Here is a 19,613-nt window from a genome sequence, read left to right on the forward strand (position 1 = left end):
TCTGATTCCAGGGTGGGGGGTGTGTGTGTGTGTTTTGGAGGTGTTTTTTTTTTGGGGGGGGATGTTATTTCCAGAGGCAGCAGTCTGATTCCAGGGTGGGGTGTGTGTGTGTTTTTTGGGGGGGGTGTTATTTCCAGTGGCAGCAGTCTGATTCCAGGGTGGGGTGTGTGTGTGTTTTGGGGGTGTTATTTCCAGTGGCAGCAGTCTGATTCCAGGGTGGGGTGTGTGTGTGTTTTTTTTTGGGGGGGGTGTTATTTCCAGTGGCAGCAGTCTGATTCCAGGGTGGGGTGTGTGTGTGTTTTTTTTTGGGGGGGGGGGTGTTATTTCCAGTGGCAGCAGTCTGATTCCAGGGTGGGGTGTGTGTGTGTGTTTTTTTTGGGGGTGTTTTTGTTTGGGGGGGTGTTATTTCCAGTGGCAGCAGTCTGATTCCAGGGTGGGGTGTGTGTGTGTGTTTTTTTTTGGGGGGGGTGTTATTTCCAGTGGCAGCAGTCTGATTCCAGGGTGGGGGCAGTGTGTCAGGGTGGGCTGCCTGCGTCAGTGGCTGAGTTGCTGTGGGCGGTGCGGGATGCTATTTTCCAGGAGCAGGCGAGTGGCGCATTGAGCAGGAGGAGAGAGTTTGACTGAAAACACACACACACACACACACACAGAACGAGACTCTCCATCTCAAACAAAACCAGCAGCGGGGCGGTGTGTGTGTGTGTGTTTGTGTGCAGTGGGATGGATGCCGTGTCCGTACCGGGATGAGCATTAGGAGCAGCGCTGCTGTTGTGTTGTTGTTGCGGTGTTTTCTCCTCAGTGAGAGCCGGTAACGAGTGAGGAGGAGGAAGGGGGGGGGGGGGGGGGAGAGAGATGGAGACGGTGAACGGAGAGTCGCCGCCGCCGCCCCCGCGGCCGCCGCCAGTGGAGAAGAAGCGGCCGCACCGAGCCCCCTCTCCGGCCAGACCCAAGGCCATCCGCGGCTGGTCGGTGGCCAAATCCAAGTGCGGGCCGGGCTCCAAGCCGGGGCTGGCCCAGTGCCGGCTGTCCCGCCACAGCCCGGCCCTCAAGGACATCAAGCTGGGGAAGCTGCCGGCCGGCAAGGCGGCGGCGGCAGCGGTGGCGGCGGCGGGGGGAGGATCCTCATCCTCATCCTCCTCCTCCTCCTCATCTTCATCCTCCGGCCGCCTGGGGAAGAAGCCGGACAGGGCAGCCGGAGGCCTGAGGGGCAGCGCCGGCGGTAAGAGGAAGGCACAGCGGGCGGCGGGTGGAGGCCCGGCCCCGGCCCTGGCTCTGGCTCTGGCCTTGGCCCCGGCTCCGGCCTCCGGCCCGGCCCCCGCCAGCGGCACCGACAGCAGCTCCGAGCTGTCGGACTGCCCCTCCGAGCCGCTGTCCGAGGACAAGCTGTCCCCCGAGCGGGAGGCGGCCTCGGGCCAGGCCCCGGCTCCGGGCTCCCGGGATGCCTGCCCCACTCCCCCCGGCGAGGACACCTCCCTGGCCTCGGGCAGCGGGCAGTCGGACGCGGCGGACAGCCGGCTCCATGTCAGCAACTCGCTGGCCTTCTCCGACTTCAGCGAGGAATTCGTGGACAGCATCCAGGAGGAATTCCTGAAGGAAATCCAGGAACTGCGCTCCGAAAACGATTATCTGAAGGTAGGCGAGGTGGCTTCACATTGTCATTCATCTTGGGCACCATCAGCTTTGTCCCTATGGCTTTGTGGCTATGCCTGAACTGGCTGGCAGTGATTTGATTTAATTTATTATTGTCACGTGTATTAACATGTACAGTATTGTTTCTTGCGCGGTATACAGACAAAGCACACAGTTCATAGAGTACATAAGGGAGGAGGTGCAGACTATATAGTGTTGTAGTTATTTTTGATTTATTATTGACACATGTATTGGGATACAGTGAAAAGTATTGTTTCTTGCACAGTAAACAGTCAGAGCACCCAGTTCACAAGAGTACATTGGGGAGAAGGTGCAGCTATAGTGTTGCAGTTATTATAATTTGACTTATTATTGACACATGTATTGGGATACAGTGAAAAGTATTGTTTCTTGCAGACAAAACATACTGTTCGTAGAGTACATGGGGAGAAGGTGCAGTCTATAGCATCGAAAGAGAGAAGAAGGTGTAGCTGTAGTGTTGCATTTATTTTGATCTGCTTTTATTATTGCCACATGTTTGGGACAACAGTGAAAAGTATTGCTTCTTGCAGATAAAGCATACCGTTCATAGAGTACATAGGAGGAAGGCGAGGGGGCAGGATATGGTGTTGCAGTTACTTTGATTTATTGTTGGCCAATGTATTGGGACATAGTGAAAAGTATTGTTTCTTGCATACCATAAGACAAAACATGCTGTTCATGGAGTACATGGGGAGGAGGAGAGGGTGCAGGATATAGTGTTGCAGTGACTTTGATTTGATTTATTCTCACATACATTGGGATACAGTGAAAAGCATCAGCCATAATTCTCCGACTGCTCCTGCCAGTGGGATTTTCTGCCCGTGGGGTGATGTCAGTGGGAATTCTATTGACAGTGGCAGGACCAGAGAATCCTGCTGCTGGCAAATAACATGCCATGACCTGCTGGTGGGAAAAATGGCACTGGGAGGCTGGAGAATTCCAGCCGTTGTTTCTTGCACGCTATACGTGTCACATGTAGAGAAAGATCAGCTTAATATATGGTAGGTCCATTTAAAAGTCTGATGGCAGCAGGGAAGAAGCTGTTCTTGAGTCAGTTGGCATGTCATCTCAGACTTTTGTATCTTTTTCCCGATGGAAGAATGTGGAAGAGAGAATGTCGGGGAATGAATTGAAGCAACCTCCAGGTGACAGGATGCTGCGCACTGGGTTCAGTGGATGGTTCAGTTGCCTGTACTTATTCAGCCTCATGTACCAATTTATCTTCCCTTTCAGGGTTTAATAATCTCTGCTTGTACAAATGCATCCAAGGATTGCCCTCATTCAAACCATCAGTAGATTTGCTGTTGACAAAAGGAATTGGTGTTGCCAGTTGGCTGGCATAACTTGTAGTGTAAGGTCACACCCATGACAGTTCTGGAGAGGGTGTTTCAAGAATATTGACAGACAACAACAGGATATATTTTGATACTTCTCAGTGGCATCTGGAAGATTTGAGTCATGTAATGAATACATCATTATATTGTTGAATTTTTGCAAGTCATTGTCTTAATTCTGTTCTTTCTTTTGTGAGATGAGGAACTGCACACAATATCTTGATGCTATGATTGGCGTTATATTCTATGGCAGTTTATTCATTTGAAGGGGCAAACCTATTGACATCCTCTTGGTATAATAATCAGTAGCAAAGGAAAATGGCTATTTCTGAACTATGTAAGCTGCAAAGAATTTCTGTTAGTATTCCATGAATGTACATGTGGTGTAAAGTTTTTACGTTCCTATTTGTTGTTTGGTCTGTTGCTGATATCCTTATTTATGCCTTTGTTACCTCCCCGTCCCAACTCATCCAGTGATCTTGCCATCTTCCGTTCTCCATAAACTTGAGAGCTTTGTTGTTTGTATCGTAGCTGTCACCAAATTCCATTCACCCTTCAGTAATCCATCTAGCCTGCAAATCTTAGGACATTCGGGGGCAGTTTAGCATGGCCAATCCAACTAACCTTCACTACTGAGCTCAGAACCCACTCTATCTCTGTAACCTCCTCTAGCCCTGCAAACCAGAGAACTCTAATTCTGGCCCCTCGTGCATCACAGCTTTATTTTGTCCCACTTTCAGTGATGTGCTTTCAGCTTTGAGTCCTAAATTTTGGAATTCCTTTCCTTAACTTCTTTACCTACCTTCTCTCTCTCCTTCAAAATGCTTCTCAAATCCTATCTCTTCACCCAAGGGTTTGGCCACCTGGCCTGATATCTCCTGATGTGGCTTAGTGTCACATTATGTCCGATAATGCTCCTGTGAAGTACTTTGGAACCTTTTACTAAATTAAATGCAAGGTGACACTGGTATTTCAGATGTCACGTTGTCTTGTGTTTACTTAACAATTAAAGGGATCTAAACAGAATAATGCATTGTGCATGTGTTTTCTGCAGCACCTAGGTCTTTCTTACAACAGTATAGTACAATCTACTGCAAGCAACACTGCAGGAGACCCAGTATTCATAAAATAGTTTTGTTTGTTTAAAAATGTCAAATGTTTTTATATTATGAACACGAATCCTGCCCTGATGTATGTTAACTAAAATATTAGATGATGCAGGATCTCTTGCATTACATGCATAATTTAGCTGATTTTGAAGAGTTTTACTAAGCTACTTAACAATTTGAATAATCTGCTTTAATTCAAAGTGCCCAAGTTTAAAACCTACCTATCTGTTGAAAAATAATGTTAACAGTGCCAAAAATGGGTAGCTGTATCATTTAAAAAAAACAGAATGAATTATTTTGTGATCCATACAACTTTAATATTAACTGTTATCACAAAATCAAAATACACCAGCATCATAGGTCACTGTGGACAGTAATCAGAAAACCACAACTATGCAATTGAAATGGTACTGTGCAGTATTAATAACAAACATATCAGATACAATTCCAGTGGCTGTCATTTTAATGAAAATCATTAATGTCTTTCTTACTCATCTTACATTGCACAACTTTTATTCTTGCTTCTATGATGGCTGCATGATATGGACAAGAGTACTCTAGGTTCAATCTCTCGCATGTTAAGTTGGTTAATCTCAGCTAAACCTGTACATTTGGTCTCAATATCCCAAGATTCGAGAGAGACTTCACAACAGAATTTTGGCAGAACATTGGCACAATAAGGAAAAGTAGAATCTCTTTATAGAATCCCTGCAATGCAGAAGGAAGCCATTCGGCCCATTGCATCTGCGCCGACCACAATCCCACCCAGACCCTGTTCCTGCAACCCCACGTATTTACCCTGCTAATCACCTGACACTAGAGTCAATTTTGCATGGCCAATCAACCAAACCTGCACATCTTTGGACTGTGGGAGGAAACCGGAGCATCCAGAAGAAACCCACACAGACGCAGGGAGAATGTGCAAACTCCACACAGACAGTGATCCAAGGCTGGAGTTGAACCTGGGTCCCTAGTGCTCTGAGGCAGCAGGGCTAACCACTGAGCCACTGTGCTGCCCTCTTAATGTGATTTCTGTTCACAGAACTTAGTCTGATTTTCATGATTAGCTCCATCAAAACAAGGTAGTTTCACTTTGCCATTCCATTTTTTTATCCCCAGTGATGAATGCTTTATTTTTTTAATGGAGTAGATTATTTTCATTTCATAAGAGATGCTCTGCACGGCTCTCCACATCTGATTGCCTTGTGGGTTAAATATTGAATGAGTAGATTGCGCCTATTTTAACTAAACTAGAAAATATGTCCTTTCTTTGATGCAATACCTAAAATACCTATTAAGCTTCAAAGTTGTCGGTTACACAGAAACAACATTTGAGCGTGCCACTTAAACTTCATTTGACCCATTGCCCTCAAGGTTTGCTGCATAAAATCTGGAGCAACAAGCAAGCATTTATTTCTCCAACTGTTGGTTTTTTTCAAATTAAAGAACAAAGAAAATTACAGTACAGAAACAGGCCCTTCAGCCTGCCAAGCCTGTACCGACCATGCTGGCCAACTTAACTAAAACCCCCTATCCTTCCAGGGACCATATCCCTCTATTCCCATACTACTCATATATTTGTCAAGACACCCCTTAAAAGTCACTACCGTATCCACTTCCACTACCTTCCCCGGCAACAAGTTCCAGGCATCCACCACCTCTGTGTGTAAAAAAAAAACTGCCTCGTTCATCTCCTTTAAACCTTGCCCCCTGCACCTTACATCTGTGCTCCCTAGAAATTGACTCTTCCGCCCCGGGAAAAAGACTTCCGACTATCCAACTAACTGTTCTTATATAAAATTATGGAGCTAAAACTTGTAATGGTTATATGACATGATATGCATCAGTGCTGAATTTCAGACAGAAGAAATGCAAGGAAGGAACTCGGAAAATTACAGTTACCAGGGAAGTGATGTTGAGCAAATTGTTGGAGCCCTGGGCTGAAAAATCCCCAGATCCTGATGGACTTCGACCTAGGATCTTAAAAGATGTGGCTGGTGAGAGAGTCGATGGTGTAAATTTCCAGAAAGATTCAGGGAAGGTTCCATTTGATTGGAAAATAGTTAATGTGACTCATTTGTTCAGAAAGGGAGAGAGACAGTAAACAGGAAACTGCAGGCTGTTTAGCTTAACATTTGCAATAGGGAAAATGTTGGAAGCTGTTATTGAGAATGTTAGGCAGGGCATTTAGAAAAATTTAAGTTCAAAAATTAAGGCAGAGTCAACGTGGTTTTGTGAGAAGGAAATCACGTTTCCCCACTTTTGTGGAGTTCTTTGAAGGAGTCCCATGTGTTGTGGATAAAGTGGAACCAGTGGATGTACTGAACCTCAATTTCCAGAAGGCATTTGATAAGGTGTTGTATCAAAGGTTATTGTGGAAAATAGAAGCTCATGGTATAGCTGGTAGCATGAATAGAAGATTGGCTAGCTAACAAGAAACAGTGGGCATAAATGGGTATTTCTTTTGATGGCAGGATGTAAAAAATGGTCTACTGTGGGGACAAGGGCTGGGGCTCCAACTTATAACAATTTATATAAATGACTTGGCGGAAGGGACAGGTGGTATGATTGCTAAATTTGCTGACAACACAAAGATAGGAAAGTAAGTTGTGAAGTGGACATATGGAGGCTACAAATGGACATACAAATGTCAAGTGAGTGGGCAAAAGACTAGCAAATGGAGTATTTTGTGGGAAAATGTGCAAATGTCCATTTTGGCAGGAAGATTAAAAGCAAAGTGTAATATCTAAATAGTAAGAAATTGCAGAGCTGAGATGCAAAGGGATCTGGGTGTACTGGTGCATGAATCGCAAAAGGCTGGTATGCAGGTACAGCCTATAATTAAAAAAGCTAATGGAATGTTATTTATTGTGAAGGGAATTGAATTCGAAAGTAGTGGGCTTATGCTCCAGTTGTTTAAGACTCTGGTAAGATCACATCGGGAGTAGTGTATACAATATTAGTTTCCTTATTTAAGGGAGGATTTAAATGCATTAGGAGAAATTCAGAGAAGGTTTATTAGACAGCAGAAATGAATAAGCTTTCTCGTGAGGAACGGTTGAACAAGCTCGAATTTAGAAGAGTCAGAGGCAACTTGATTAAAACCTTGAGGATTCTGAGGGGTTTTGACAGAGTGGATTTGGATTGCATGTTTTCTTTTGTGGGGGGATCTAAAATAAGGGATTGCTCATACTGTACAGAGATGAGGAGAATTATTTTCTTTTGCGGGTCATCAGCCTTTGGGACTCTGTTTTTCAAAAGACAGTGGAAGCAGAATCTTTAAATATTTTTAAGTCAGAGGTAGATAGATAATTTCTAACCAAGGGGATGCAAGTTAATTGGGGGTAGGGGGGATATTAGCAGTCATGATCTTATTGAATGGAGGAGAGGTTTGAGGGGCCTAATGGCCTGCTCCTGATATATATGTTCATATCTAATTAAGGAGTAAGGGGAAATTAAGTGAACTGTTTATTACAAGTAATAGTAGTTCTTTCTCCCCACATTAGTGTTCAAATATCCAAGGTGGTGTTGTGGACCTGAGGTCTACTTCTCCATTCCAGTTGTGTTCATATTTCTTGTTTGCTGGTTTGACCTGTTTGAATTTTGGGAATATTTTCAGCATTGTTCATTCATTGGTGGTTACATCCAAAATCAAAAGAGTAATATTGGTTATATTCCACAGCATATCCATATAGCATTGGCTAGATTTTCCACTTATTGGGCCAGATTTGCTGAAACAATAAAGTGGTCTGAGAGGTGTGTGCTATTAATGTGCAAATTGGAAGGGGGAGAAGATGCCCCATGGATTGCAATGTGTTACATTGCAGACTAATTTGCATGTTCTTCCATCAGCATAGCAAAAACAACATTTCCTGCGTCAGGTTTGTGAATTGTTTTTGGAGATTTAAAAAAAAGGTTTAAAAATCTTGCTTCGCTTTTTGCCTCTAATCCAATCTTCCTTTTTTATTTATTTCTCTTCATGGCTCAGATCTCTTTCTCCTCCTCCTTCCTCCTCTCCCCCCTGCCGTGTTTCACGGCAGTGGAGGCAGCCTGCCATTGGTCGGCAATAGGATCAGAAGATCCTGCCACTGTCAACAGGGTTTCCTGTTCTTTGCAACCCCTGTGCAGGCGTTTGTCAACTGCCGGACCAGAAGATCCCACTGGCGAGAGCGGCCAGAGAATTCCAGCCTATATGCCTGACTTAACATTGAATTGACACAAGCTTTTTTACTTGTCCCAGCCCTTAAATCTATTTTTTTTTTAAGGAGATAGATTTTTTCATCCCTTTGTCACCAAGGTCCAAATGCTGTGTCGTCCTCACCACAGTGTTATCAACTTGCATTTCAAGCACTCTGGACGATTATATCCAGGCCTTGCAATATCCTGATTTGGGTGGATATCATCCAGAGGACCTTACTCCATTGCGGGAATTGCATTACTATGAGGCTTGAGGTGGTCAAGGAGAATGCCTACTACTACCACTTCTTCCATCAGCATCATGTATGGGTAGTAAATGCATTGTACCAGCACTGCTCACATCCTAAGAACCGAAAAAAAAACAGGATGATAAGCTTATTTAGTATACTACTTAGAATAGCACAAGGTCTCACTGAAAGATGCAACTTTCTGTGTTAAAGCTTGTTTGTGAAGCAGACTGCTTTTCTTTCTCTCAAAAGCGAGATCTTATTCTAGCAACCACAATGGGTTTACACACGGTTGCTTAATAGGCCTAAAAATATAGGATAAAACCTAAATGCAGTGTGTTAATCACTTGAAATCTATCTTTGCCAGATTTCCAGCTCAATGTGGAACAGTCCTCATCAATTAACCCCATGCTTGTCCCTGAAATACCCCCTTGCACCCACAGGAAGTGATGTGAGCTAGTCATTTGATCCTTCCCTCTGTGGTCACTTGTGTCCCATCTGCTCCAACACAAAGCTTTAATGTGTGGACAGCTGGCCCCACCATGCAGCTGGAAAATCAGTATTTCAGTACTGTTTGCATAACGGGTAACACTGAATTCTTGTCGTATGGAGGAATTCGGTGCATAATGCTTCACTGTTCTCTTCTGGATTCATCTCAAACACAGTGAAAGTCACCATCATACTTGGGTTGCAGCCATAATTAGATTGCGTTTACATCTTTTTATGTAATGAATCATCAGGCTGAAAATAATTGTGATTTTTTTTCTAATAAGTTCTATTTTGTTGCTGTAAAATGGAAGCATGCTGAATTACTTGGACTACAGCTGGGAAAATCACAAGAGACAGTGACGTCCGTTCTTATGCAGGAGCCCCGCTTCTCAGTGGGATTTGGTGCATCTGAAGCTCATTTTGTATGATGCTTGTTGTTAATCATTGAATCAACAATTCAAAAAAGACAAACCCTGCACAATTATTTAATTGCGATTCAGGCAGTTTCAACCCATCCCAAATACTAAACTGGGTTATTTATAGTTATTTTGTGTTTCTATGCAGCACAGAGAAATTGGAAGTGCAGTCAGCGGTGTAACTGCCCTAAATGTTTTACAATGTGAAGGTTTATGTCATGCATTGTTGAATTTCTGGAATTACAGATAATTGTCCAAACTGAGACAAATATTACACCAGCTCCCACTCACTGTAAATTATCTGCTGTTTGTACTGTGTTTGCAGTTATGTGCTTGTTTATTGACTGGCATGTCAGCGGGAAGCTGACTACAGAATGATACGGAAGGTACATTGATACATGATAAACTGTACTTCTTAAACTCCTAATCGATAATTAGAAAATGCTGCAGTTGCTTTTGAATGCAATGAACTGTTCTTTCCTTTACAACTGTACCATACAAATTCAATTGTTAAAGCACAATTAAGAATGATCAGTTGTTTAAGTACTAGTGCATTTAGCGTTAGCTGCTTCATTTCTATTCACAAAATAGACTGTTTTATCTGTAAGAGTTTTAAATTTCAGTCATTATGAATATTGATTAAACCTCACACAACAATGAAACAACAGATATCAAATTAGATTTGGAAACAAAAAATGAGAACTGGAGGAAACCATTCGGCCTGTTGAGCTGCTCCGCCATTCATTACGATCATGGCTGATCATCCAGCTCAATATTCTGATCCCACCCCCCCACCAAACCCCGAATATCCTTTGGTCCCCTTCGCCTGAAGCGCTGTCTCTAATTGCTGCTTGAAAATACGCAATGTTTTGGCTTCTACTACTTTCTGTAGTAGCAACTATGTGGCATATGATTCATTGTTGTGTGGAGGCTAACTGAATTTATTTGCTTTTTCATTTGTTGTCTTGCCTTGTAAAAAAAACTGGCGCAAAAATATAACAGATGTGACTGTTTCTTCATATTAGGATGAAATTGAGGAGCTTCGAGCTGAAATGCTGGAAATGAGGGATATCTATTTAGAAGAAGATGTTTACCAGCTGCAGGAACTTCGTCAAGAACTAGACAGAGCAAACAAAACGTGCAGGATCCTCCAGTACCGATTGCGAAAGACTGAACGAAGAAGCCTAAGAGTAGCTCAGACAGGTCAAGTTGACGGAGAGCTAATTCGAAGTTTAGAGCAAGACGTGAAGGTATTTGTTCTATATGTTTTCATTGAGCCTTTTTTTTCCAGAATATTGTTAGACTACATTAGGAGATTGGTGGCAACTGTATCATGTCTTATGGAAACTTTCTGTAAGTTGCATTCTTATGTTTCAAATGTCATAGTTTATTGTGTAATAATCCTCCAGTGTAATGTCTTCCTATCTGATGTTTCTTGCCAGAAGAATGGTTGGATGAGTTTGATCAGGAAGTTGCATTACCATGAGTAAATTCACAGGAATGTTCATTGGACATTATGCAATGAAGTGCATAGGAACTCCAAGAGAATAGGGCTTGTCTTTCTAAGCAGCTGTCAGGTTTATTTTTCTGTTGGCTTGAGAATCAAGTTTTGAAATGAGTTGAAATTTAAAAGTAAAATACGAATCATATTTAACTTACAGCACTTTGGCTGATGACCGTCTTCGTTTCAGCAGCATCTCTGTAGCATGAATTAAATGTTTAAGATTCATGTTTAAAAAAATTACAGTTTTTTAAGGGCACCTGAGTGATGCTCCCGCAACTCCACAACCATTGCAATTTCCCCCACCACTCATGGGACTTGCCAGTGAGGCTCTAAATTGTCTCTTTTCTGATTATTCTATTGAAACATGTAGAATTCTTAAGCAGCTTGATGCAACAGATGCTGAGAAAATGCTTCCACTGGCTGGGGAATGGAGAACATGGGGTCAGAGTCTCCGAATAAGGAATGGGCCTTTTATATCTGAGGTTAGAAGAAATTTCTTCACTCAAAGGTAATGAACCTTTGGAATGGTTCAGAAAAACTGTGGATGCTTGGTCGGTATGTTTAGAACCAGATTGATAGACCTTTGCATTTTAAGGGATATGGGGATAGTGTGGAAAGGTGCAGGTATGGAAGAAGATCAGCCATGGTCTTGTTAAAGGGTGGAGCAAGCTTGAAGGGACGAATGGCATATTCCTGTTGCTTATATTTTTCTAAAGCCTGAGGACTAATTTGTATTGATTCGCATACTTTGTGGTTCAGGAATATACATATCAATTTTTTAAGTGTAAAATAGTGGTGCAAAATTTTTCTTCAATTGTAAGCAATCACGTAATGTGGTTGTGCTGCATGTTCTAAGCAGATTGCTTACTTCAACGTATTTGATGCTTTAGAATATATCTTGAAATTTGACCTTAAATACAAAATCAGGCAGTCATAACCTTGGCCATTGAAAAATTGTTCTAATCCAAAGTTTATTAATATATAATATATCTGTAGCTTCGTACTTGTACATGCACACCCCAAAGAATGGGGGTGAGATTTGAAGAGTCCATAAAGTGTTTAAGATTGATCATGGAGTGGCAGGCATGTGAATTTCATTACCAAAACTCTGTGGTATTCACCAAAGCATATCAGCTTTAATTTGGGGGTTTTGTGTATATATAAAGCCAAATCATCTGGGTAGCAGCTCTCTGGAGGATAATTATCAAAACTGCTTTATACTAACTTCATGCATTGATATTAGCACCATGATAATAAAAATAATTTTGCTTGTTACAACCAGTCATTCTATCTTCCTTGCTGCTTCAAATATATCTCAAATTCATCTAATTGATTCCTAATGATCAAACACTTTTCATTCCTTTGCTGGGAAAAGTTGAATTTAGGTTAGGTAACTGTATTTGGAGTGAAAATGAGTTCAGGGTTTCGCTTTGAATGGCACCAGAGACAAATTATAGAATCTGTACAGTGCCGAAGAAGGCCATTTGGCCCATTCAGTCTGCACCGACTACAGTCCCACCGAAGCCCTATTCCCACAGCCCACGCATCTATCCTGCTAATCCCCCGACACCACGGTCGATTTAGCACGCCAAATCTACCTAACCAGCACATCTTTGGACTTTGTGTGACAACATGAGTATATCTATGTGCGTTATTTAGTAAATTTCAGACCAAAGCATTTCCCTTTTATGTGGTTAATGTCTTCCTTGGCAAATCTGATGGATATAATACTCAAGAATTTTTGTTACTAACTCACCTCCCATGTTTGAATCTACAATGTGCTTCATAGTGAAGGAATGTAACAATTTTTTCCAAAAAAAATGTGCGTAAACTGTCTTAAGGTGATAAAGTCTCAGTGTTGCTAAGATAAGTTTCAGATATCCCCCCCTTCCCCCGCGCGCTGCCTTATTGCCTCTGAAGCCATCATGGGAAATGGTAATTGCAAGAGCAACATTTGTTGTTATCCGTAAATGTCCTTTGCAGTCAATTTGCTGTAGGTTTGGAGTCACACGTAGACCAGACCAGGTAAATTTGGCAGAGTTCCTTTCTGAAAGGACATTAGTGAAGCAGCTGGTTTTCTGTGATAACTGATGGTGGTTCCATGATCAACATTACTAAGACCAGTTTTCATTCCAGATTGTTTTAATTATCTGAATCAGTTGCCATTGTGGGGTTGAACTCATGCCCCAAGGGTATAAGCCTGCATTACTAGTCCAATGACATTAACATTACACCATTGTCTCCACTTGAGTCACACCCATTGGGCACTATGTTGAGTCATATTAGATCATGGTTACTGCACTTGGGATCCTATGAGCTATTGCTACAAGAAACTCTAGAGTTATGCTTCTGTGTTTACTCCTCAACTTTGTTTTGTGCTCAGCAAAATGTCAGTTTTCATAAGTAAGAGTATGATTCCTGTGAACTAAAATCTCTGCCATTATCCATGTCACAAGTGGGCTAACATGCCATGGGTTGGTTGGTATTCCTAGTTATAGTGAAGATCACATAGGGTAACATCATTTCCTCCTATTTCCCTTTGAAAGGGAGTAATTACAACACTATTGGAACTAAGTGTACAAACTTAAAACAATAGATTTATTTACACAGAAGCAATGATATGAAGAAATTGTTATGGAGTATGTTATGTAGGAAACAAAGATGAAACCAGTTTACCAAGAAGTAAAAAACTTGTACCTGCCTGCAGTGAATAACTCACCTCCTGACCATCCAAAACCCCTCTGCCAACCACAAGGCACATGTCAGGAGTGTAATGGAATACTCTTCATTTTCCTGGATGAGTGCAACTCAAACAACACCCAAGAAGCTTGACACAATCCAGGACAAAACAGCCTGCTTGATTTTTACCCCTTCTGCAAATGTTCAATCCCTCCACCCCTGATGAACAAAGGCAGCAGAGTGTACCATCTGCTGCTCACCAAGGTTCCTTGGGCAGTGCCTTCCAAAGCTACAACCACTAACATCTAGAAGGACAGAGTAGCAGATACTTGAGAACGCCACTACCTGAAATCACTCACCATCTTGAGTCATACAGTCATGGAGGTTTACAGCATGGAAACAGGCGCTTCAGCCCAACTTGTCCATGCCGCCTTTTTTCTTTAAACCCTTAAACTAATCTTAATTGCCAGCATTTGGCCCATATCCCTGTATATCCATTTGACCCATTTAACTGTTTAAACACTTTTTAAAAGACAAAATTGTACCCAGCTCTACTACTACCTCTGGCGGCTTGTTCCAGATGCTCACCACACTCTGTGAAAAAATTGCCCCTCTTGGCTCTTTTGTATTTCTCCCTTCTCAGCTTAAGCCTATGCCCTCTAGTTTTAGACTTCTCTACCTTTGGGAAAAGATATTGACTATCTAGCTGATCTATGCCCCTCATTATTTTATAGATCTCTATAAAATCACCCCTAAGCCTCCTACGCTCCAGAAAAAAAAGTCCCAGTCTATCCAGCCTTTCCTTATAACTCAAACCATTAAGTCGCAGTAGTGTCCTCGTAAATCTTTTCTGCACTCTTTCTGGTTTAATAATATCCTTTCTTCTATAATAGAATGACCAGAACTGTACACAGTATTCAAAGTGTGGCCTTACCAATGTCTTGTACAATTTCAACAAGACGTCCCAACTCCTGTATTCAGTGTTCTGACCAATGAAACCAAGCATGCCAAATGCCTTCTTCACCACTCTGTCCATCTGTGACTCCGCTTTCAATGAAATATGAACCTTTACCCCTAGATCTTTGTTCTATAACTCTCCCCAACGTTGTACCATTAACTGAGTAAGTCCTGCCTTGGCTCGATCAACCAAAATGCATCACCTCGCATTTAACTAAATTAAACTCCATCTGCCATGGGCCAGCCCACTGGCCCAATTGATTAAGATCCTGTTGCAATCCCGAATATCTTCCTTCACTGTCCACTCTGCCACCAATCTTGGTGCCGTCTTCAAACTCACTAACCACGCCTACTAAATTCTCATCCAAATCATTAATATAAGTGACAAATAACAGTGGAACCCAGCAACGATCCCTGAGGCATACCACTGGTCACAGGACTCCAGTTTGTAAAGCAACCCTGTACAACACCCTCTGGCTTATGTCATCAAGCCAATTTTGTATCCATTTGGCTACCTTATCCTGGATCTCATGAGATTTAACCTTGTGCATCAACTGACAATGCGGTAAAGTCCATGTAGACAACATCAACTGCACTGTCCTCATCTCCCTTCTTGTTATCCTTTTCAAAAAACTCAATCAAATTTGTGAGACATTTTCCACTCTCAAAGCCATGCTGACTGTCCCTAATCAGCCCTTGCATCTCTAAATGCCTGTAGACACTGCCTCTCAGAATGCTTCTAACAACCTACCCACTACAGGTGTGAGGCTCACTGGCCTGTAGCTCCCAGGCTTTTCCCTGCAGCCCTCCTTAAACAACATTTGCCACCGTCTAATCTTCAGGCACCTCACCTGCGATTATCGATGATTCAGATATCTCTGCTAGGGGACCCGCAATGATTGAGTACTTCTGTCTTCAATCATCGTTAAGCCTATGGTTTGTTGCTTCTGGCAATGTGCTGCATCATTTAACACTGGGTCATAGAAGATTTTCTTAAATTTGAGAGAGAAAGAGAAAGCAATTGAATTATCCTCATTGATTATTCTGTTAATGGAAACTGCCTTTTTGTCGCTAGCGCAAAGTGGAAAACCTTTGTTTCTCTTTGCAGTATAGCATCAGACCTACATACATCTTGATTTGATTGCATTGAAAAATTAGCTTTCGAATACACAGTAATCATTCAGTTCAAAGACATCACAACCTTTAGGTGGAGCCAATTGCCACTCTGTTGGGCTTGGTTGTCCAATCCAGCTTAATACCCCTTTGGCAAGCCAGTCGGCTGTACATTTTGGATTATAATTGTTTTGGAATGTTTCAGGCGGGCAGGCTGATTGCAGAAGAGATTGTGTATTTGTGGTGAATAATTAATGTGTCTATCAATTATACTGATGAAATAGCATCCAGAATCTGAAGCCAAAGAACAACTTGGAGGATCGAAGACTTGTCCCATTTTATAGGTTTTGGCAAACACAGTCATTTGTACATTGGAGAAGAGCAGGTTCATTTCAACGCTTTCCAATTGTTAAAAATTCCACACCAGAAGTTAGTGAGGTTTTCAGTAGTGCATGTTACTTCCTTCAATTACTGATATTAACATGTGATTTTCCGTATGATGACTGGATCATTTGCCGTGCAATCTTTGTTTCAACTTGAGTGCTTCTGTCTTCAGTCGTTGTTAAGCCCTTGATTCGTTGCCTCTGGCAATGTGCTGCATCATTTAACAATGGGTCATAGAAGGTTTTCTTAAATTTGGCCAATGCCGCACAGAACTGTGGCTGAGCACATGCATCATTTGAAGATGAAACTTCCAGCTCAAGGATAGTGTGAGCTGAATGACCGCCTGCTAATTATTATTTAATGTTAAGTTGACAAAAAAAAATTGGACATGTGAAATGTTAATACAATCAAATCACAATGTGCAGCTTCTTATACAGTGAGCGCCTGGTCATTGCTCTGTTTAACTTCAAGTCGGGTATCAGTGTACAGATCATTGCAAAGTCTTGTAGATCACACTTTATAGGAGCAGAACTCAACCAAGTTTGAATATGATACTAATTACAGAGGAGATTTTTAATAACAACACCCAAATCCTTTTGAAACTCACTGAGTTTATGTTCTTTACTGGATTTGTCTACTTCAAATTCTGTACATGTGACTGATTTCTCTTGCCACACCATTCTACTTGCAGTGACTTTTTCCAGCTCCCTTATTTTCACTACCCCATTTTGACCTCTTCTAACTGGGAGATTATGGTGTCTTGGTCTGGATTTCCCTGTGACAGCTGCTACACAAGGGGCTGAGAGGAAATGAGCAGTGCCTCTGTCTGGACTGACATGAAGCCTGTTTCTATTACAAAATTTTCCACTGTTCAGAGAGAGACAATCACGTAAGAGTGTTTAGCATAAGGGCTTAACTGATGACCTCTAAATGGTGCAGCCTGCAGTGTTGCTGTGTGATTGCTAGTCTGTCGTACCTGAGGTTGGCAACATAAATACGAAATAGGAGCAGGAAGAGACCACATGGTCCCTAAAGTCTCTTTCAATATGATCATGGCTGATCTTCTGCCTTAACTCCACTTCCTTTCCATTCCCCACATTCCTTGATTCTCAGAGATGAAAAATCCACTGATCTCAACTTTAAATGATGGAGCATTCATAACTGTCTGGGGTAGAGAACTCCAAAGATTCATAACCCACTGAATGAAGACATTTTCCTCATCTCAGTCCTAACTGACCCCTTAACTTGAGTCTGCATGTGCTCTCACGTTCTAGATTCTTCAGCCTCAGAAAACAAGCTGTGTCTACAGAAAATGCTGGGAGGAAAAAAAGCTCTGAAGAGTTGAATAGACCTAAAATGTTAACTCCATTTCTCACTCCACGGATACTGCCAGATCTGCAAAGTTTTTCCAGCATTTTCTGTTTTTAGATCAAATTTCCAGTATCCGTCGTATTTTGCTTTTAATCCCTGCGTCTACCTTGACAAGCCCCTTCGTGTGGAAGAAAAGGATGGTGTGGGCCTGACTCAAAAATGCCATGCAGCTTGGTCAACTGATGTGGTTTAAATTATTTTGTTTAGCAAATGCCGAGCAAAAGTCTCCTCATTTTCTGAGTTCAAGATGCTTAGTCCATTGTTTAGTCTGCAGAGGGGACGCTATCAGTAATGCACTGTTTGTGTCTCACCAGGAATATATAAGAGAATGTGTACTGAGGCTCTAGTGGTGGAGGTTGGCTGAGCCTGGTCTGTCCTGAACCTGTTTCGCAAGGACAGTTCTCACCGGTCGTAGTTCAAAACTCGCCACTTGATAGATGGGTTTTGTTACAAGGAATTTTAGTGCCTTTTCATGTTTCCAATTCCTTGATCCAAATAATGTCTGCTGGTAGCTTTTTCTCAGGAAGGATGCTCCTTCGGAGCGATGTTGAAGCTACACAAATGCCATATTCTCAACATCTCCCTGAAAAGAATTTTTGAAACACAGATGTTTGTAGTGATGTTCTAATACAACAACACACCTTTCATACAGTAGATAGGGCATTGCTTACCAGTTTTTGGCAATAGGATAACAATTCTTCTCAGTGAATCTTTTACAACAAATAATTTCAGTGTGTGAGAATTGCAAAATGCCTCTGCTGACAACATGCCTAATGAAATTCGCTTACGGGTGCAAAAGATTTAAACTTCATTGCTGTGCAATAAACAAGTGTGGTTTTACGAGGCATTATTTGAAAAAAAAGGCAGCGTGCCAAGTGCATGTTCTGAATACTTTGAATTGACTTCCTATATAACAGGTTTCAAAAGACGTGTCTGTAAGGCTTCACAATGAACTGGAGGCTGTCGAGAAGAAAAGAATAAAATTAGAAGAGGAAAATGAAGATCTTCGACAGAAACTCATTGAAATGGACGTTTCCAAGCAGGTGCTGCAGAACGAAGTGGACAAAATGAAAGAGGTAATGCTGTTTTCAGTTGGCTCATGACATCTTGAAATACTGTACATGATCAGACAGACACGTATGGGCAGATTTTTCATGATCTCACTGCTAATTAAGGAACTTTTCCACAGGAGCGTTTATTGAAAATTCACAGCACATTCCCCATGGTTTTAATCCAATTTTTTTTTAATCTGAATATGCAGTCCCAGCAGGCAAAACCTCACACCAACAATGTCATTTGTAGAACAGATCCTATGAAGTCCATTTTATGCCTACTGGAAGCTGACTGTGCCTCAGCTCAGTGCTGGGACCACAACTTTTCACAATATACATTAATGATTTGGAGGAAGGAACTGAAGGCATTGTTGCTAAGTTTGCAGATGATACAAAGAATTGTAGAGTAGTGAGGAAGCAGGGAGGCTGCAGAAGGACTTGGACAGGTCAGAGAGTGGACAAAGAAGTGGCAGGTGGAATACAATGTGGAAAAGTGTGAGGTTATGCACTTTGGAAGGAGGAATGGAGGCACAGACTACTTTCTAAATGGAAAACCCTGAGGCAGTCAGAAACACAAAAGGACTTGGGAGTCATTGTTCAAAATTCTCTTAAGGTCAACTTGCACGTTCAGCCGGCGGTTAGGAAGGCCAATGCAATGTTAGCTTTCATGTCGAGAGGGCTAGAATACAAGAGCATGGATGTACTTATGAAGCTGTATAAGACTCTGATCGGACCCCATTTGGAGTATTGTGAGCAGTTTTGGGCCCCGTGCCTAAGGAAGGACGTGCTGGCCTTGGAAAGGGTCCAGAGGAGGTTCACAAGAATGATCCCTGGAATGAAGAACTTGCTGTATGAGGAAAGGTTAAGGACTCTGGGTCTGTACTCAATGGATTTTAGAAGGATGAGGGGGGGGATCTTATTGAAACTTACAGGATACAGCGGGGTCTGGATAAAGTAGACGTGGAGGGGATGTTTCCACAAGTAGGAAAATCTAGAACCAGAGGGTACAACCTCAGACTTAAGGGATGACCCTTCAAAACAGATGAGGAGGAGTTTCTTCAGCCAGAGAGTGGTGAATCAGTGGAACTCTTTGCTGCAGAAGGCTGTGGA

General features: G+C 42.2%; 1 protein-coding gene across 4 annotated transcripts in view; it reads left to right on the plus strand.

Annotated features, from left to right (window-relative positions):
- Nucleotides 1-835: 835 nt before the first annotated feature.
- The window catches only part of mtcl2 (microtubule crosslinking factor 2), a 105,572-nt gene continuing 86,794 nt past the window's right edge, over nt 836-19,613 (plus strand). For all 4 annotated transcript variants that reach the window (XM_080204792.1, XM_080204795.1, XM_080204793.1 and 1 more), the window contains exons 1-3: nt 836-1,632; nt 10,469-10,693; nt 18,369-18,527. In XM_080204792.1, the coding sequence (XP_080060918.1) occupies nt 853-1,632; nt 10,469-10,693; nt 18,369-18,527 (1,164 nt within the window). In that variant the 5' untranslated portion in view covers nt 836-852. The remainder of the gene's footprint in view (nt 1,633-10,468; nt 10,694-18,368; nt 18,528-19,613) is intronic.

Source organism: Carcharhinus amblyrhynchos, chromosome 16 (assembly GCF_965287045.1).
Source record: "Carcharhinus amblyrhynchos chromosome 16, sCarAmb.v2.hapA, whole genome shotgun sequence".
Classification (NCBI taxonomy): Eukaryota; Metazoa; Chordata; class Chondrichthyes; order Carcharhiniformes; family Carcharhinidae; genus Carcharhinus; species Carcharhinus amblyrhynchos.